Genomic DNA, 20,753 nt, shown 5'->3' with positions numbered 1-20,753 from the left:
GTTTACTGCAAGACAGGTTTTAAATTCAGCATGCGTTTTATGTGACTAAGAATAGAACTTGTACATAAACTATCCTCATACCATAAAAGGTTATCTGAAGAATCACAACATCGACTACATATAATATGATTATTATTATTATTATTATTATTATTATTATTATTATTATTGCCTAAACATTCAAATAAGATGGTGCAGTTATTCGGATGTGTCTGCTGTACAGTATAGACAGTTGCATTAATGTCTGGTTTTACACTGCCACCTGCTGTTTATTTGCAAGACTCCAAGCAATTGCTATATCTAATAATAAAAATAGATACAACTTGAGGATAAAATAAATTCATTAAATCTAAGAAGGGTCAGTAGTATAGACATACAGTACTAACGGAGGATTCTGCTATTGTAATGCAAATTTCAGGTGCTGCGAAATATTCTGCTTATCTTTTCATTTAATTTCGTTTTGTTTTTGCTAATATTTGTTTCAGTGAATGTATTCTAGGAGTACTGTTTGAAAGGATAAACTGGTGTTTAGAGAGCAATGCCTGCTGGTTCTATGATGTCCAGGCATTTCCTGTCTGTGAACCGTCCATCATCTGCCCTGATGCCCTTGTAGTGATTCCAAATGCTGATTAAGCCCTCAATAGGGTCTTACAGGCAGCATTTTGCTACTGATATAGTAGGCTATAACACTCACGTCACTTCATGAATTACTCCACCACATTTCAGAGATATCATATTGTACTTTCTATTGCACTACATTTATTTGTCAGTTTTAGTTAGGCTACTCATACAACATTACAAGTCAATTAATCGACTGACAGGACATTAATTGGCAACTATTTTGATAATTATTTTATTTTGATCATTTTATGTTCAATGCTTTTGAGGTTTGAACGGCTGGTTGGACAAAACAAGGCATTGAGAAGATGTCTCTTCAGGCTCATGGTAATTGTGACAGCATTTCTCACTATCTCCTACTACTCGCCACCACAGGGTGTCAGTACCATTATGTCTATGGTCAGTACGATCTGAATACTTCCTCCACCACTGGTTTTGGAGGAGGAGTAACATATCTGGCGCCGCCTGTCGCCTGTCAGACAGCGTTTAGGGCTCCATCCCCCATAGAGCTTGTAGCTATGGAAACTCGTCGCTGGCAACATCCACCAGTCTGTTCTGCTCCATCCTCATACCTAACCTCTCAGAGGTGCTGAGTGTGTGTGCTCCTGTAACCGATATATGAGACGCTGCAAGATGGCGATTCCACAACTCATCGCTTGTTTTGTTCTGTACACCAGCTTAGGTAAGTTATTCTTCCTTCCCCACAACGCTATTAGAAAAACGTCGCTGCGCTTAACGAGGTGCGGCTAACATTACCGTTAAATCACAGCTACAACGGAGCTGTCAATGCTAACGTTAGAACACAGACGTTAGCTTGACATAAACAGGTTGTGTATTGTCGAGGAAGCATTATCGTATTTTTTTTTTACGGTTTTATTTTTCGTTGAGATATTTTCCCGTTACGTTGCTGTTGTGAGTCAAACCTGAAAAAAAGACGTAGCAACCTTCACGTTTATGTTAACGTTACCGTTTGCTTAACCAGAGCCCTTCACAACAACAAGCATAGTGTTGTTTTTATTGTAGAAACACCTAACCAAGCCTCGAAATTAGCTAGTTCGTGTGTTTATTCCTAAGGAAATTTCCATAATAAAAAAAAAAAAAATACGCAAAACGTTACTTTGGGTGGAAGAAAAAGGCAACCACATAACATAAGGTGTCAGTCCTGTGATATTAAAGGGTAAAATTACCCGGAATTACAGGGCCCGCAAGAAAGAGTATGTCATGCATAAAATGCATCTATTCTATTGTCCTGTGTTTATTGTGCATGCAGCATATCAACAGACGCATTCATTTAGCTATGTGAGTTCATACTAGTTGCCGTAGCTAAATCCAGTGTGAATCAGCTTGAATCCCATCCAATGGTGTGTGTATCGACCTTTAGTGATCATGTGCTGCTGATTGATGATGGATGAGTCTGGTGTTATTAGTGTGCTGAAAATGAAAAGAGTCAGACATGGGGGTGTTGGAGATGATGTGCCTCATCATCATCATCCCTGCCCAACAACAACAACAACAGCTGGAGCGTTGGAGCTGATCAATGTATGTATCTGATGCTGGGTGATATATGTTGTATCCATCCACCCCTGGTGTGTGCACTTGGTGTGAGGTCACCCTGCTGCTGGGTGACAATTGACAGTGGCAGCGGAGTGAGTGATTACCAAAATGGCAGATTGCATTAGTAAGTGTTGAACTTTTGACCCAGCTCCTCTGCAAGTGTGAATCAAATGACTAAGCGACTGACAACGCAAAGCTTGAGAAGCAGAAATGATTTGAGTTTTTAGATCCATGGTAAAAGTCTGGAATTCTGCCCTCAAGTTTTAGACTGCCTTTAGGTTTAAATGATGCATATTATTCAGTTGTAATGCTGTTTAATTCATGAATTATACAACTTGCATTTAAATGATTTAGTTTAAAGTAAGACAAAATGAATGTTTTTGCCTGAATATGATCTTAATCCCTTAACATGCAGTTCCTCAGATTGTCCCTTTACTGTAGGTAGGTTTAAGGTTGAATAAAGCATGTTATTCCACACTGACAGTATACTTCATTAGCTTGTTCCTGCTTCTAATTTAAGTTATAATGTTTACATTACGCTGCAACTAAAAAATTTTTTTTAATTGATAGATGAATCGTCCCGTCTATAAAATGTCAGAAAATAGGGAGAAAAAACCCCCCATTACAATTCCCCACAGAGCAACAATCCAAATCCAATAACATTCAGTTACAATCCTATAAGAAAAACAGAAAATCTTAAATTTGAGAAGCTAGAATCAGAGAATCGTTGTTATTTTTGGTTTTAAAATGACTGAAACAATTAATCGGTTATCAAAATCCTTGCTGAGTCGACTAATTGTTGCAGCTCTTGCTTACACTTAGACCTCCTGAACACTGGCTGTGTGGCGTGAGCGTGGCGTTTCTGTTGCGTGTCAGCTGCGTGGCGTTTTCTATGTCTTTGCACACCAGAAAGGTGTCCGACGCAGCGCTGCTGCTGCTGCTGCTGCTGCTGCTGCTGCTGCTGCTGCTGCTAGCCTTGTCTGTACACATGTATGTTTCCCATTGATAAAATGAAATACCATGTTAAACATAAATATATACTGATTTGATTACAGTAAAGACAACGTCGGCAGTATTGACGGCAAAATAGGCTACATAATATTTCGTTCTGTATTGACAGGTGCAATATTTTAATTAAATTACATTTATATCTGCATTTATGTCAAAACCTAGAGACTTTCAAGCATCAAAATGTCATTTATTAAACGTATTTGTGTCAAAATGACACATAAACATCTTTTCCTATTCTATTTTGCCTGGAAACGCTTTCGACACGATTGCGCGTCGCGTGAAAAATAGGCGTCCGTCCTATTTCTAGAATGCGCGCGTTTTCTGAGACGTGTCACACAGGCAGTGTGCAAGCTCTAACCTGTTAACATGGGAGCCGAAATAAAAACAGACACGCCACGCAGCTGACACGCTCACGCCACGCAGGCAGTCTGCAGGAGCCCTTAGTGAAAAGTTCAAACCCTAGACTCCACGTTCTGTATGGCACATTTCCCCGAAAGTCAGACATATTTGGTATCTTACAAAATGTAGATATCTCAAAGTTAATTCACTCTGGGATCCTGCAGTGGAGGGACTTGTTCTTCACCAGTGTCATTTGTGTCGCCAATGGCTTTAGAACACAATTCCTGTGTACCTTTTTTACATTTCCCTCAAGTAGTAGTCTTAGAATAATCTTCTGGAGTGATTAGTTGTTATTACACAGTCACTCCAGTATGCTGTGAATCCCAGTGGTCCTTGGTCCATATACACCTCTCCATGTTGCTTGCAGCTAACTCTGCCTTCAGCATATTTGCAGCGACTGCACTGGAATGTCTGAGAAAAAGGCTTTTTATAGATGCACTGGTTGAGCTATTTTTTGTTTTGTTTCAGGAATGGGGATGGGTAGTTGTTTTCATATTTAGTGCATAAGAGGATTGCAGAATGCAGCCATTTAGGAGCACATTTCTCTCAGAACAGACTATAGACCTGCTCTGTCTATGCATTACAAAAACACAGGGATTAAAAATGAGCCTGTGTTTGCTTTCCAGCAAGCGCAGAGATTATTTTCGTAATTCAAAATCATTCTCTTCAGCCTACATTGTGTCACCGGGGGACCGGCCATTGTTGTTTGAATGCTTTTATTCTAAACTCGTATTAGTAATCAGCTACATATTGTCATGTTAATTGACTCTGGTTATACTTTCCCACGGCCTACTTTTTTTTTTTTTTTAAGATATGTCAACACTGTGCCTTGTTGTGCAGTTGCATTGTTTTTTTTGGGTTACTCTAGTGTGCACCATCCAACTTCGTAATATCAGTTATTATTAAGTGTGACTAATAAGGACAGAAAACCGTATGGAACATTTTTCTAGTTTTTTTTTTTTGGACATTTCGGGCCAAAGAGAGAAGGGGGAGGGTGACATGCAAAAATGTTCGCCCCCAAGGAGCTTTTATCAGTGTTACAGCTTTATGAAAGCAAATGGACTTTAGATAAACTTAATTATTAACAAATTTCCTGTAAACTTAGAATAACACATTACACACTTCTATGTTGCAATCCATGAAATGATGAGTTTTTTTTTGTAATGTGATTACTTGTGCAGTGTGGACCACTCGTAGCAGCTTCTATCAAATGTCTAGTATTTGAAAGCGCTGTAGTTTTTTTGTTCATGTAAACTTGCAGCGTGAGGAAAAGCTTCTGCCTCTATTGTAGATTCAGCCCACAACTCCTCGCTCTGTCTCACTATATGCCGAGGGAGCGTTTGTTGGACGAGCTCGCCTTGTGTCTCCCGGGATGTCCAGTCACAGCTGGGCTAAAAATAGCTCGTTGATGTACAGGGTGGGAAAGTCAGCAACATGGACGCAAGATGAGACCTGGGAGTCACATCTCATCAGAGTCGGCAGCTGTGTTTACATGACCGGATGCTTTGGCAGGACCCACGTTTTCATCACTTTCAGGCTGAGCGTCGGCTATCTGCTAGCTATAGCTAACTGTACATACTCAGGGTCACTCGTGTGGAAACGAGGCTGCTTTAAATGAATAGATAGTTAGTCAGAGTGCACAGTGCCTCAGGCAAACAGGGGGGGTGGGGAGATGTCTTGCAGTATTCAAGGCCTGCTCAGATAATTATATTGTTATCTAATTTCAGCCTTCATTTGGCCCCGATAATGCCTTCATTACTCAGCATGGGTGCCGTTAGTCATATGGGTACCCAGCAATTATTGCATTTGGAAGTGGCACAGCCACAATAGGTTGAGTGTAGGGTACCAGTGGAAGGTGGAACATGCTTATTTATCCTCAGTGTTTTAAATCAGACACATGTGAACAATTATGTGTACATTTGAAATTGTTATTCACATTTTCTTAATTTGTTGGTTCACACCCCTCGCTCTGTACTCTGTTACTCGGCTTAAATTAGCAGTCTGCTGGCACTTGTGATGTATGCCCCTTGCCATTAAAATCTGACATTTACAAAATAACACTGATTGCTCAAAGGAGTGAACTCATGCAGTGAACTTAAAATAAGTACATCTCATCATGTGTTGTTTGTGCCGGGGGGAAACAAGATACGGTTGATTAAATATGCTTACAATTTAAGCACATTCCCACTGTCAAGTTACTTTTGCGCTTCTGATTTGTTTTGTTTTGGGATTTGGATAAATTATTTATCATGGAAACCTCAGTGTAAATTAGTGTCACAATTTGGCGAAGAAGCTCTTTCACTTAACCTGAACAAAAATATCTTTTAATGTTTTACAATGTTCTGCTCTAATGATCAACACGTCACTGTCCAATTCCAGCTATGCCTCAGAGGCACATTGTCACCCAGACACTTGTGAGATCTGATGAACTAGCGGTGCAGATGCTCATGTTCTGACGTTAGATTTGTTTTTGACGGAAATCAGACAAGCCCATCCACTCTGTCTAAAAGCATTATTTATTTTTACTTTCTTTGGCCGTTTTCCTTTCTACTTGTCGTCAGTACAAGAGTATGTGGTGTTGTGTACGTGCAGCCCATCAAGTTATGCTGAACTAAAATACAAAAACACACATAAACCCACATTAATAAATTCTAGATAATTAGGAAATCCCTGGTTTATAAATGACTGCAATCCCATCTTGAGATCGGACTTGTTTCCGGAGCTTTTTTGCCTTTGGTCTTATTAGTCTTTGGTCATTGAAGCAATACTCAGTTAAACTGGCTGTCTGTATGCTTATGGTTTTTTTTGTCCTGCTGCATTGTCCTAAAACTGGAGGGACTTTGTTTAAAAGTCTTCCCACACTTGCTCCCCAGGGTGTGTCAAACAAAAAGCCGAAAAGTCAGCGCTTTAACTTCTGTCAGGGTTTCATTTCAAATGCAGGGCACAGGAGTAAAGCCAAAACAATAAAAAAAACATATTTTTTTTTTTTCCAGCATTTTAACTTTTAAAACATGCTCTCTCTCATTCGATGTTTCATCACCAGCCAAATGATTATCCAATTAACCACTATAAAAGGACCCAAATCAATTACTGTCAGTATATTTATTCTCACGAGTCAGTTTATGCCCAAGGTCTATGCTGTGCTCATTAAAAATGCATGTGAAATGAATTTTTAGACCCAGGTATTAATCTTCTTAAACAGAAATATGAAGTGATTAATAAGACATGTTTATCCCAGGGCTCTCTGAGAGGTTCTATATTTATCACTCTAATCCACTGTTTGTTAGGCAACATGCCCAGTTAATAAAGTCTGCTAATGAAAATGCTTCTGTGTGCCATCAGGGCTACTCAGCTTTTAGTGTCTTCCTTCTTTTTTTTTTTCTCACGCAGGTCACATCCCATCATCACTTGGGGTAATCCTCCGAACCACGGACAAGGTTGTGTGGGCAAATGAATTTGAGCGTAAGTTGCTGAAAAATCACTCTAACCCTATTTAGCTAAAGTAGCTTTTCTTTTCATGATGCACTCTGTTCCCCCAGCCATCGAGCTGACCTGTTTAATAGAGTCCATCTCAACAAACAACCCGAGGATTGAGTGGAAAAAGATTAAGAACGGTGTCCCCAGTTATGTGTACTTTCAAAACAGGATAGCAGGTAAACCGCTTTTTTAAAAACTCCATTAACCCGCAGACCGCAGCATTTCAAAGTAATGTCTCAGGACTGAAAGCTTAGCTGAATGAATGGTACCTTGAAAGAACTTGGCATTGAATTCTGTTTTTCTGTGAACTGTGAAGGCACACTGTGTATGTGAATGAGCAATTGTAAAGTGTTTTTTTCCCCCCTCTCTTAAAAGGGGACCTGGAGCAGAGAGCTCAGCTCAGAGAGCCAGCCAACATCCTGATCCTTAACACCACTCGGGCCGACACGGCAGAGTACCGCTGCGAGGTGGCCGCCATCGACGATCAAAGGGACTTTGATGAGATACTTATTAGCCTCGCAGTAAGAGGTACGGTGAGCACGAACCACATCAGTGACTGGCCTTTGATTGAAGACTCATAGCATAGCCTACATTTTACATTCTTTTGGGTTAACAGATAAAGAGAAAATCATAGTGCAATTCGGTTTTTATATTAAGGATTATAAATTAATTGTATATTTATATTAAACAAATACTTTGACAGATTATTTGCTTTCTTGCCAAGACTTGGCATATTATTCCTGTCGCTTCAGTTTGAAGCTATAGCCAGCAGCGGATTAGCATAGCTTAACATAAAGGATGAAAGCAGGTGATAACAGCTAGCCTGACTCTGTCCAACAGCAACATCTGCCTACCAGCACCTCTAAAGCTCACTAATTAAGTTATATATTTTGTTTGTTTAATACGTGCCAAGACCGAAAAAGTGAAAACATAAATTCGCTATTTTACAAGGAGTTATGGGCCAGACTATTTCTGGGCAGGGGTGATTCTAGGATGAGACCTTTAGGGGGGCTCGGCCCCTAATGAGAATGTGACACGGATACAGTGCCTTGCAAAAGTGTTAATCCAGTGTTAGCTACTGAACAATAACATCAGCTAATGTTTTTTTGACACTATTAACACTATCATGGAACTAAACCTGATTACTTTATAAGTCACAGTAATAATGACCCAACTGACACAAGTTCTAACATTCAGCAATTGTAGTTGCTTAAGTTTCAATGTGGATTCTAATCTGCGCCATGAAATGACCAACTTCTTCTCTGGGGACTACCAACGTTAAACTTCACAACCGCACTCCTGCTCTCCCTCTGACAGATCAGATAGAGACTCAGCCAAAGGCTGGAGTCTGGCACAACCACCTCTGATTGGCCAAAACTACGTTTCTGTTAACCCTTTCCTTGACTGGGTTACAGGTGCATAGCATCGGCAACAGACACACAGGATATTAAATTTCAAGCCCTTTGAACCTGTAATTGTTTGTCCTGTGTCACTAACAGACAAAAATTAATAATATATATAATCATTTTTAGGGGGGCTGAGATGAATTTTGTAAATTCCATTTTGTTGCTTTATCCTTTGTTTGATGTTTAATGCTTTTATTGTGACACCCTTTGTTTTGAAAAGTGCTTTGCTAAAACTAAGCAAACACAAACAAGTGTATTTCCAAAAAAGTCAGGCTATTCCTCATCCCTCAGTCATTACATCAAGCTCTGCTAACCTGTAATGATTATTAGACATATTCAGACATTATGCATTAAGTGATCAATCAAATAAATCAATTAAAAAAAATCAATAGCTTAATCATAACAAGAACTGGCGGTAGTTGCAGTAGATTGATGTGTGTCTGTGTCTGTGTGCAGTGAAACCTGTTGTACCACGCTGCCGTGTACCAGATGCGGTCACCGTTGGAACATCAACCGAGCTGCGATGTCTGGAGAACGAAGGCTTCCCTGCTTCTCAGTACCGCTGGTACCACAACAACGAGGAGCTTCCTCAGGAGCCCAAAAACAGCCCAAAGTCCGCCAACTCTTCCTACATCATCAACCCTGACACTGGAGGCCTGGTGAGAAAGATGGGATAGCTATTTAGTACTTGTTTATTTTACATTTCAGCGTCTGCACAAACTTTCACTAAAAGCATGGCAACAACAAAAACAATAGTTACTATTAGTGGTGTGCAATACTGCAAAATTTGGTATTGATCCGATACCAAGTAAATACAGGGCCAGTATCGCCGATACCAATACTTTTTAATAATTAAGGTGGATGCATCACCAAACTGCTAAATCTGAATGAATTCTCATGACCTTTTAGTGGTTTTGTGATTTTTCCTTTGGATTATTAATAAGTTAAAACCCAGGGTAGAATTATCATATGCTTGTATAAATTTGTTGTGTTAACACTGTACCTTACAGCCTTTTTACAAATTATACAGCTTGCCGTTGTTTCATTTTTGGCCTGAAAATATAGCCACACAGCGCTCCTCTTCCTCTCTGCCATTCTTCTGCTCCATCTCTGTCCTGCTTGTGTGTGTGTGTGCTGCTGGCCTCTGCTGGGCGCGGCTGGTTGCTTGCTTGATTGTTTGCCTGGCGCCGCTGAGTCACGTGATGGTACAACATCAAATCACAAGAGGGGGGAGGAGGAGCAAAGTGTGCCTGCTCAGCGCTGTGACAGGAGCAGCACTTGAAAGCAGCGGCTCTTACCAAGACGCAGCCAGGTCGTCTCTTTGATGGAACCGCAGCGGTGCACACTGGAGAGAAACTAAAACTAAAGTATCAATCTCATTACACTGGTATTGATCAATATCAATTTGTATCGATCCGCCCACCACTAGTTACTATTACTACCATATATTATTAGAAATCAACTTATTCCTGTATTAGAATCTGCTTCAGTCAAATGTTGGCTGTTCCGTTTGTGCATGGGACTCTTTAGCACAACCTGATCTCAAAGAATTCCGTGAAATGAACACGGCCCCTAATGCTACGTCATCTTCTCGTTGACTTTCATTGACACTGTTTTCCGTGGTGGCCACGCGGGATTTTCACACATTCCGTGCCACCACCACGTAATGCGCTGTTAACAGTTTGTGATAATTTCACGGAATTCTGTGAGACCAGGCTGCTTTAGCATCAATGATACTCAATTACAGCTTATGTAATGTAAATGTGAACAGCTTAATCTTAATAAAACCGTAACCATCGTATGACTAATAGCAGGATTAATCTATGCGTGTAAAGATAGCCAGTGAGGAAGATTAACCTAAAACTGGCATACGAAAGAGGGATGATGTTGCATTCAAAGCCAAGGTGATGTGTTTATTGTTTACTTCAAAGACATAATAACAACTGTGTTACTAAACACATTTCCATATCATAAAATGTTATCATAAACATGATTTAGGACAATCGGTCTTTAGAAAACAACATAAGAATGTATCGAAAACGGAACACCTTTAAGCATTCTGTTGACAATGCGGCTGTCTGTCATTGCACTGAGAAATCTGTAAAAATGTCTACTTAGAAATTCCGAAGAGTGAGGAAAGAGGACGCGGGGGACTACTACTGCCAGGCGAGGAATGATGCTGGATATGCACAGTGTCCCTCACAAATGATGGAAGTCTGTGAGTGTCTAAACGTCTGAGTCACTATTTTCCATCCATCACAAGATATCAGTTTTATCTAAAGCAGTCTTACTTTTGTTGTGTGATCGGCGACCATAAAAGATATTTGTTTAATAACGATATGACATTTTCTAGGTATCAGCAGCAAATGTTTGATAGCTTTACTTGATAGCTGGCTACAGATCATAATACGTGATGGCCCTCAGGCCACCTAACTGTGAAGATATCCTCTCTGTGTCCTGTTGCAGATGACGTCGACTACCTCGGGATTTTCCTCAAGGCGTTAGGTGCAGTGACTGTTTTCGTCTGTTTGACTGCCTCCATTTGTCATTCCTTTAAACGTGGATGCTTCCACAAAAAAGGTCACAATGAAAATAAGTGAGTATAAACTCTAAAGAAGAGGCAATATGTTATTCGGTCTTTCAATTCTACACTACGTCAAGGATATTGTATTTTATTATGTAATTATTTTTTTATGTATTTATTTCAGCTACAATTGGCCAGCACAGAATGATGGTGTTGTATATGGCGATGCAGATGAGGTAAACAGCCTGCAGAACATACACAGCATTTATTGCACGTCTTACTGTGAAGACATGAAACCATTAAAGCATCAGTTTTGAACACTCATTTTATCATTCCTGTTTTTCACAGGGCCATTTTCGCCACAAGTCTTCATTCATCATTTGACAGCCGAGACGGAGGACACAATGGAACCACGACAAAAGCAAAAAACAAAAGGTTAACTTGCTACAATGATGGTCCACATGGTAAAGTTTAAGGTGTAACATGGCACATTATTCTCTGATGCACATCAAACTCAAATAAACCAACTTGCCAAAGTAATTTTAATATCATTTTGTGGTACTGTTTCATGTTTTTTATAAAGTGGTAGCATTTTTTATTTTCTTCTCTGTTAGTATTAATTCCCATTTTAAACCTTTTTTTTTTAAACTCTTTATTTGGTTTATTTGAACTCATTTTCCACTATCTTTTTTTTATTATACAGTAAAACCATTTCAAAGCTGTGGAATTTGATATTCGGCCCACAGCATCGTAAAAGATGCTGGAAGCTACGCTCCTTCACAGTTTTTTGGGCAAATCCTCTTTTATAATTCTTAAACTTTTTACTGAGTACACTGAAATTGTTTTACAATGCTCCTTTACATTATCTTTGTTCATACGATAAATATGTTCCTAGTTTGGGCACATGGGGAAGAGTTGAAACTTGTTTTGTATATACTGTAGTTATGCAGGCAATAAGCAGCAAACTGTAAACGGCTGATGAGTTCAGATTCATAAGGCACAATGTATCAGCCTCTCTTATATTCACAAATGATAACAAGTATGTACGAGTACAGAGTAAACCGTCAGTTTGAATACTATATATCCCACTATGCTGCAAAGTATATATGTACTATAAAGGTGGCGAAGTATGATTTCTAGAGTGCTGTTTCTGTGTATAAGTGACCTTCTGTGCTTTACTAATTATGTTATGAGTATTGGACATATTGTCCAGTTTGACTCAGTATTTAATGTACATAAATACATCATTTTTGACCTTTTAATTGTCATACTTTGCACTCCATACCTTATTGTTAATACTGCAATAAAACTGTTGGAAATAAATTTACAGTATTTACTGGTCAGTGTTCTGCAGTGTTTAGCCAGTCACTTCAAACATTAGTGTCATTGATTTGTGTAACAACTCAGGAACTGTTGTAAAATGTCCACTGTTCATTTGATATTATTGCTATATGTTCATGTTATTTTCTTACTATTAAAACCGTTTGAACTGTAAATGTTGTAAAGACTCAAATGTATTAAGTGTACTATAATGTCGGATTGATTTTGAGAAAGGACTAGAAAACAATCATACAGCAGCAAGAGACGAGAAATGTGTGAGAACTGGTAAATTGGTAAATGTTTGACAGTAAAGAACTGTTTGAACAGGTTACTGCAGAAATAAAGTAATTTGTCATCCATATAGTCTTAAATAAGGCAATTTAAATGTATGCACACGAGTAATTTCAGCTTAAAGCATTTTGTCATTACCTTGTGTCTTACTCAGTGGTGGAAGAATTTAGATACTTAACTCAAGAAAAAGTAGCAATACCATTATCGTAAATGCTTCATGACAAGTAAAAGTATAGTGATCATATTTTTGTATGTAAGTGGAATGAGGTACTTTCCATTTTATGCCACTTTATACTTCAACTTCACTACATTTCAGAGGAAGCTATTGTACTATAAAACATTAAATATGTCATATACAAAATGTGTAGAGCTTTGATAATAATGCATATTTTAAATTAAGCTGTCCAACTTTATTGCTGTAGCCAACTACAGCAATAAAGTTGCGTACATCTTAAAACATCAGTACTTATAGTTATATTTATATATAAATAAAAAGTATAAATAAAAAAAGTAAAAATAAAATAAAAAAGTATAAAAGTATATATATATATATATATATATATATATATACACACACACACGCACAGTGACCATTCTCCTGTATAATGAGTATTACTTTTGATACTTTAAGTAGGCTACTTATGGCTTCAAATACTTATTTACTTCAGAAAACATTTGAATGCATCACTTTTGAGTATTTTTATATTCTTTCACCATTGCTTTCTAAAAACAATATGGCAGTAGTTTAGTAAATTAAGTTTTCACCACTGGTCTTACTTACAAATTAATATTTGAATATAAAAAAAAGGTCTCACTTCCGGTTGGGAACACCATTACCCGGTATTATTTTGATAAGCTTCACCCGGAAGTAGTTATCAGTGCAGGTGGCGTACATCCTGATCATTTGACAACATTCACCGTCTTTTCTTTTCTTATATACTGTCTATGGTCTTTTCTCCTAGAAAACAATCATGTAATATATTGTCACAGCGAGCACTGGGTCCATTACGGAAAGGACTTGTTTGTAGTCGAAGTGGACTGTTTATCGGAGACATTAACGTCAACAGAAAATAAACAAGAAACCGCTTATTTGCTGATGGACGTATTATTGTGCGTTTTCGTTGTGCCGTCATATTGTTATTTTGCTTCACCGGTATGGACATATAGCTAGCTAACGTGGAGTTTCTGGAAGATACCGTCGACTTTTCCCATGTTTAATAGTGTGTTGTGTGCTCCGAGAGGGAAGTGAGGTCGCACATCCTGCAGGCCTTACTGTGGGTTTGTGTTTTCCACTTTGAAACATAATAAGCAGTGCTTTCGGATCGGTTTGCTAACAAGTCCGTTAACGATAAGAGTTTACACAGCACAGACGTTAACAATGAGTTTCTTTAGTTTTGGACAAAGTGCAGAAATTGATGTGGTCCTGAATGACGCTGAAACGAGGAAGAAGGCTGAACACAAGACTGAGGATGGAAAGAAAGACAAATACTTTCTTTTCTATGATGGCGAGACTGTCAGTGGAAAGGTGAATGTCACCCTAAAGAACCCCGGGAAGAGGCTGGAGCACCAGGGGATCAAAATCGAATTTGTTGGCCAAATAGGTAGGTGAATGTTTTTTTTATAACTTGCACAATTGAGACAATTTTATATGCCCACCAATGATTTCACACAGTACATAAATACAGAAGAGTCCAGCCTCTGTTAATACCAATGTTGTGGTATTATGGATACATATAAATAAAATTAAAATATTAAAATTATATTAGGAACTAGGGGAGGATCCAAAGAAAATATCAATAACACTGGACAGGGCCAATCACAGAGCTAAGCATCCAATTTTCCCTTAAAATATATCCTCATGGTGACTTTTGAAAACTGAGTCAACAATTACCACTTTTCTGAAGCTCTTGGCAGAATCCTTTGCAGAAATTACAAATCCTGAGAGCCAGAAGTGACATCTCTCCTTGCTCTTTTTGTAAAACACAAGCAAAATATTAACATGTTATTTTGTATCATGATAACATTATTGGAAAGAACAAACTAAGCGAGAAGATGTCATATTCAGCTACCAAACAGGTTAAACATCTTATTTTATTCAGCGAACAGAATAGTTATGAGTGTTTTAAGAATTATGGAAAACATATACATTGCCCAGTTTTAATTCAAATGTACCCCTGTAACTTGTGCAGTCATGAAACAAATGCATAATTTTCTGACTCTGTATTACAGATTGTACATTTAACCGCTTATTAACATCTGTACATGTTGAAGTTGTATCAAAGGGCTAAATATTATACAATACCCTACAGTGGAGGCCTCTTATTTAGCTTTTCTTTTCTAGAGCTGTATTACGACAGAGGAAACCATCACGAGTTTGTTTCCCTGGTGAAAGATCTTGCGAGACCGGGTGAAATAACTCAGTCGCAGACCCTCGACTTTGAGTTCACTCATGTTGAAAAGCCGTACGAGTCCTACACAGGCCAGAACGTCAAGCTAAGGTAAGTTTGATCATTCACTCTGCTTTCCACGCAGCGAAATGGGTGACAGAAAGTGACCCTCTTTAACCCTTTTGACATTTAAACTGGGCATATTAACGCCTGCGATGTTGTTACGTTTACCTTCCAGTATATGTTTTATGGGTTAGCTGTGGAAACAGTAGCGTTGTCATTCTCGGTTTGATCCCTTTACAGATATTTCCTTCGGGCCACGGTGGTCAGAAGACTTAATGACATCAGTAAAGAGATGGACATTGTGGTCCACACCTTGAGCACTTACCCCGAACTCAACTCCTCCATTAAAATGGAAGTTGGAATCGAGGATTGTCTCCACATTGAGTTTGAGTACAACAAATCGAAGTAAGACTTATAGGGCTGCAACAAACCATTCATTTTTGTATTATTAATCTGTATGCATTTTTTTTTTTGTCAATGATTCACCTGTTTTATCTATATAATATCAGAAAATAGTGAAGAAGAAAAAAATGTCCATCCCAAATAGGGCTGCACAATATATTGTTTTTTTTATTGTCAATATCAACTGCCGCAATATACATATCGCAAAAGGCTGCAACATATCGCGATAGACATCTTGTGTTAGTTGAAAGGAAATATCAGTAAAAAACCTGCAAATAATAATTTTTTAAGTAGTGCCTTTTATGTTCAATTCAATCTTCAATTTGTTCAATAAAAGAATGTTAGAAAAGATTTCTTTTCATTTGTTTTAAATTCAACAGGCAATGTGTTGTATTTTAGAAGAATACCGAAAGCAACAGAAAGTCAGACCTGAGTACACTTTAATATGTGTTTATATAGCGCAAGTAATATAGTTATTGTGATATTCAACAACGTTATCGCATATGGCATATTTTCCTCATATCGTGCATCCCTAATCCCAATGTCGCAGCTTAAGGTGAGGTCTCTAGTCTGCGTGTTTTGCATGGGCAGCCCAAAAACACAAAGCCAATCATATGATTACAATGATATAAAACAGAGAAAAGCCTCACATTTCAGAAGCTGGAACCAGAGAATGTTTTTCTTTTTTTCCCTTGATGAATTATTTTAAAAATTAATCCACTATCAAAATTGTTCTTGATTAATCAATTAACTGACTAATTGTTCCAGAACACATGACAACAATATAATTTCATTTACCCAAGTAATAAACACGATTTTTATGGCACTTTTAAAAACTGAATTTACAAAGTGTCTTTTGAAGTCAACATCCATAAATCCAAAGTTTAAAATGGTAACAAATTCAGTTACAAAATTTTTTTTTATCATTGATTAACTAATCACTTTGTCTATAAAATGTCAGCAATTTGCAAGTTCCCAGAGCCCAGTTTTGTCTGACCAACAGTCCAAACCCCACATATATTCATCTACTGTCACAAAGACAAAAGGAACCAGCAAATACATTTAAGAAGCTGAAAGTAGGGCTGCACGATAAGAGGAAAATATCTAATTGCGATTATTTTGACTGATATTGCGATTGCCATATGATGCACGATATTGGAGGGAATGATCATTTTGGTGATTTTTGCGAGGATCTGTACCAAAAGAAGATTTTTTTTCTTTAGTCTGTAGGATACAATTTCTAGGCCGGGACGTCTCTGCAGCACCACAATACTTAATTAAAAATGGTTTAACAAATATTGTGCCCCCATGCAATTTGGATATTGCACTAGTCCATATTGCGATTTTGATGAAATTGCGATTAATTGTGCAGCCCTAGCTGAAAGCACAGATTTTCTTTTTTTTTTGTGAGACATTTTTGCCTAAATTACAATTTTCTGTTGATTTGATTAATGGACAAATGAGCTGTAATGGAGTTTATGTCATGCTGTCCAGTGCTCATGTCTATATCTGTCCTCTGACAGGTACCATCTGAAAGATGTCATTGTGGGAAAAATCTATTTCCTGCTGGTGAGGATTAAGATTAAGCACATGGAGATTGACATCATCAAACGTGAGACGACGGGCACCGGCCCAAGTGTATACCACGAAAACGACACCATCGCCAAGTACGAGATCATGGACGGCGCTCCAGTCAGGGGTAAACGCCGCTTATTCATCATTTCAGTTATTTTAAACATGAAACATCTCCCCACTCAGTCAAGATTTCTATTGCCCGACCTGTCTCAATGTGTATTATAATTCAGGAGAGTCCATTCCCATCCGGTTATTTCTTGCTGGTTATGATCTGACTCCCACCATGCGAGACATCAACAAGAAGTTCTCTGTGCGCTACTACCTGAACCTGGTGCTGATCGACGAGGAGGAGAGACGCTACTTCAAACAGCAGGTAGGCTACTGATAGAAGATCAATGTAAATGTAATACCCGGTCCTCCTTAGCTAACACTTAGCCTGGATGCCAGCCAAACTTAGCCCCGCCCACAATATTTGAGGTCGGAAAATTTGATCTGGACTTGTTGACTATGTTCGAACCAGAGCTGTTCGGACCAATCAAATTGTCAGGGCGGGGGTTATACGATGATGGACAGATGATCAACAGTGACGTAATCAACCACGTCACCAAAGAGCGCTTGGGTTGAATTTGTTTACAACAAAGATGGCTGCCGCCGGAGAACTGAGATGTGTAGACTCCGCTATCGCGTCTGTTATAGAAGATATCGACAGCGCATTCATTGTAAAAGAGGCTTTTGTCGATCGGGAAGATGTTTTTGCCGTCCTTCCTACGGGATTCGGCAAAAGTTTAACATAGGCTCAGCATACGCCACGTACTCCGTTGCTCTGATTGGTTGTAGGTCTATCCAATTGAGTGCAGAGGCATTTTTTTTCCTGGTTCATTTGAAACATGCCCCATAATCACAGCCCAATGGAGCAGCATCAGACTCATATTCTGACTAGAATCTGAGCGTGATCTTTCAAACGGTGTCTCTTTCAACGTGTGGCCTGTAGCGTCACACAAACACGCCCCCTCATGTGTCATGTGTCACATCAGTTCTGACCCTTATCAAAACTAACCACATGAACTTCCTGAAAGACCTCTCGTAACAATAGCATATATGAGTTTCTTGGTATCCGCAAAAGAGAGCATTTTGCAGCTGATATACAAACGTTACTTACGATTTCTTTTGTGAGATCGTTGACAGGAGCAACACTAGAATCACTAACACGGTCTTTAGCGTTCATGGATAAGGAGTGATATCAGTACATAGGGCTGGGCGGTAGGGAGAAAATCAGATATCACATTATTCCTGACCAAATACCTCCATATCGATATTGCGGTGATATTCTAGGGTTGACAATTGGTGCTCTAACAAAATATTTTCACACTTAGATTTTAGATAAATAATCATCAGTAATGTGGACATAATGTCTAAGTGAGGAAAAGGCAAATAATATAACAGCTACAACAATCTGGTAAGTTCAGAAAACTACATCACTTTACTGTAATGCAGCCTTTAACCCTTGTGTTGACGTCGGGTCACATTGACCCGTTTTCAATTTTTGTTTTATATCAGAAAATTTGGGACGTAGAAATAAGCACTGCAGATGGGTAGAAGACGTTGGAAAAAGCAAAAACAAACTGAAAAAAGGCGTCAAAAATGTAAAAAGGCTGACGGGGAGACAACACAAGGGTTAAAACCAGTAAAAGACAACACTTATGTCACATTACAATATTCAAAATCTAAGACTGGTCTCATATCACGATACAGATATAATATATCAATATATTGCCCAGCCCTATCAGTACATTAAATAAATAAATAAATAAAGCACATGGAGTCTAAAAACCTCTTTTCTCCACCCCTTCCTCTTCCAGGAAATCACGCTGTGGAGGAAAGGCGACGTGGTGAGGAAGAGCATGTCTCATCAGGCAGCCATCGCCTCGCAGAGGTTCGAGGGCTCGGCCGCTTCAGAGAGCGCTTTGGAACAGGCCGCAAGGGAGGAGAGCGGGTAGAGGAGGGCCGCAGCCCTCCCGTCTCCTCTCACAAGACTCCTCATCGTCTGCGTCGGAGGTGCCCGTCAACTGTACAACATCTGGTGAAGCAGCCGTTTGATTTGTAGCCGCTACTGGTGAAGGGAGCAAGAAGGGAGACCGACATACAGTAATACATAACAGTATGTGGACAATGGAACAGTGTGCATGAGGCATTCAAAGTGGCTTCAGGCTGCTGGTCTGGTCCTCATTAATGCAGTTTTCTTTTCTTTATGGGAATCAAACTAATCACCTGTCGCGATGTCCACTGTGTTAAAACCTCTCTTGTGATTTTCTTAACATTTTTAAGCCTTCTGTTAATGCTGTTTTGGGATAAATTAATTTCTAATCTCTTAACGCATCTGAATTGATGACAAGAATTTTCATAAATGGGTCTCCAACATTCCACCTTTAACGAATGCATTCCTAACACTGTTATAAGGTCAAGAAGTCTGAGATAACTTAGCACTGCTTTATCTTGCTGAACACATTTTTTTTTCTCTTTGTTTTGTGTGCGTTTGCACAAAAAATGTAATGGAAGCAGAAACTTTCCTTTTTGAGCGAGAGGGTTGAAATATTATCCCACACATTTGTTATGTTTTGATCTGTAAATAAGACCAGCTAAAACCTTTTGTCCTGTTCCAGCTTGTGTACATTGATTATACAGTACACGGTGCCACTAAATGATCTTTCATGCTTTGCCTTGGCGTTCCAGTGGTGTTAGGAAAGGGTGTCTCTATTAAGGTCTGATAGTATGAAGTCCTTTGTGTCCTCTTCATTAGAGACTTGGAAGTTGTGCCTAAGTGTATCGAGCAAGTGAAATCCTCCTGCCTCTATAACATAATTTTAGTCTTTTAACCAGAGAAAAAGTTACATTAGAACTATCTATCTTTTGCAAAATGCTAATTAATTATTCCTTGTCCCCGAAAGTCAAATAAATGGATGCCAAATGGGTAAAAAAAGCTCAGACTTTGAGTGTTTGTGACAGACATGATGAACCTGAAAAGACTGGGTGGACAATATTACATTTTTTTTCGATTGCTAAACGACAGTGGGCACAACTGGAATCACATGTGCAAAACTAACTACAGTCTGCACAGCAGCAGTTCATGTGAACCAAACTCTAGTTTGTTTTTCATTGCTTGAACACAGTTTTCAAAACTCTACACACCTATCCCATCACTTTAACCACAACGTGCACACCACTGTAGATTTACAGCACTTTGTTCAAATGCTAACACACTGCTGTCAAAACTGTTAACCACACACTCAAAACAGAATAGATTTCAGTCTGGTGCCTATCAAACACTGCTGATGGGAATTTTAGCTGAAAGCCTAAGCAGGTGTCTTGTTTTAGACTAGTTAGTGAACATATATACGGTATTTATATAGAGAAAGCTCAGAAAACCTTTTTTGTATACAAACTCCAAATAAGAATGAAACAATTATACACTGTACCATTTGAGAGAAAGAAACAAACAAATATATATGTCCAGGTAAGATGTCTGAGGTTATGTACACAGCTATAAAAAAAAGTAAAAAACACTATCTTTACTATAGTAAAACTGCATTCTGTTTTTCATAAAGTAACGGAGGTGAAAGCAATGGAAACACCACATTTATTTGTATTTAGAGATGATATCCAATGTGATGAAGAAAACTTGCCACATGATGATCTATCTCTACATACCTCTGTTCCACTGACACAGAG

The 20,753-nt window shown here is 38.7% G+C and overlaps 2 protein-coding genes across 3 annotated transcripts; both read left to right on the top strand.

The window, feature by feature from the left end:
• Window positions 1-1,126: 1,126 nt before the first annotated feature.
• On the top strand, window positions 1,127-12,489 carry jam3a (junctional adhesion molecule 3a). 2 transcript variants are annotated; one of them, XM_039791215.1, is made up of 9 exons: window positions 1,128-1,300; window positions 6,973-7,044; window positions 7,122-7,235; window positions 7,435-7,587; window positions 8,922-9,124; window positions 10,584-10,683; window positions 10,932-11,061; window positions 11,174-11,225; window positions 11,338-12,489. In XM_039791215.1, the coding sequence occupies exons 1-9, from the start codon at window positions 1,237-1,239 to the stop codon at window positions 11,371-11,373; spliced, it is 924 nt and encodes a 307-aa protein (XP_039647149.1). In that variant the 5' UTR covers window positions 1,128-1,236; the 3' UTR covers window positions 11,374-12,489. The 2 variants fall into 2 exon arrangements, with proteins under 2 accessions (XP_039647156.1, XP_039647149.1); XM_039791222.1 differs by lacking the exon at window positions 7,122-7,235 and having other exon boundaries at window positions 1,127-1,300.
• A 976-nt stretch (window positions 12,490-13,465) lies between these two features.
• vps26b (VPS26, retromer complex component B) lies at window positions 13,466-20,004 on the top strand. Its single transcript, XM_039787237.1, has 6 exons — window positions 13,466-14,201; window positions 14,942-15,098; window positions 15,291-15,455; window positions 16,976-17,151; window positions 17,258-17,400; window positions 18,887-20,004. The coding sequence occupies exons 1-6, from the start codon at window positions 13,979-13,981 to the stop codon at window positions 19,022-19,024; spliced, it is 1,002 nt and encodes a 333-aa protein (XP_039643171.1). The 5' UTR covers window positions 13,466-13,978; the 3' UTR covers window positions 19,025-20,004.
• Window positions 20,005-20,753: the final 749 nt, after the last annotated feature.

Source organism: Perca fluviatilis, chromosome 2, assembly GCF_010015445.1.
Source record: "Perca fluviatilis chromosome 2, GENO_Pfluv_1.0, whole genome shotgun sequence".
Lineage (NCBI taxonomy): Eukaryota > Metazoa > Chordata > Actinopteri > Perciformes > Percidae > Perca > Perca fluviatilis.
Note: the sequence above shows the minus strand (reverse complement) of the source record. Positions and strands in the feature narration are given on the sequence as shown.

Excerpts from the sequence above, each read along its gene's own strand:
- vps26b (XM_039787237.1), top strand. The coding sequence starts at position 13,979 with ATGAGTTTCTTTAGTTTTGGACAAAGTGCAGAAATTGATGTGGTCCTG. Across the intron at positions 14,202-14,941 it reads CGAATTTGTTGGCCAAATAG|AGCTGTATTACGACAGAGGA; the intron begins GTAGGTGAATGT and ends TTTCTTTTCTAG. Across the intron at positions 15,456-16,975 it reads TTTGAGTACAACAAATCGAA|GTACCATCTGAAAGATGTCA; the intron begins GTAAGACTTATA and ends GTCCTCTGACAG.
- jam3a (XM_039791215.1), top strand. The coding sequence starts at position 1,237 with ATGAGACGCTGCAAGATGGCGATTCCACAACTCATCGCTTGTTTTGTT. Across the intron at positions 9,125-10,583 it reads ACCCTGACACTGGAGGCCTG|AAATTCCGAAGAGTGAGGAA; the intron begins GTGAGAAAGATG and ends ATGTCTACTTAG. Across the intron at positions 10,684-10,931 it reads CTCACAAATGATGGAAGTCT|ATGACGTCGACTACCTCGGG; the intron begins GTGAGTGTCTAA and ends GTCCTGTTGCAG.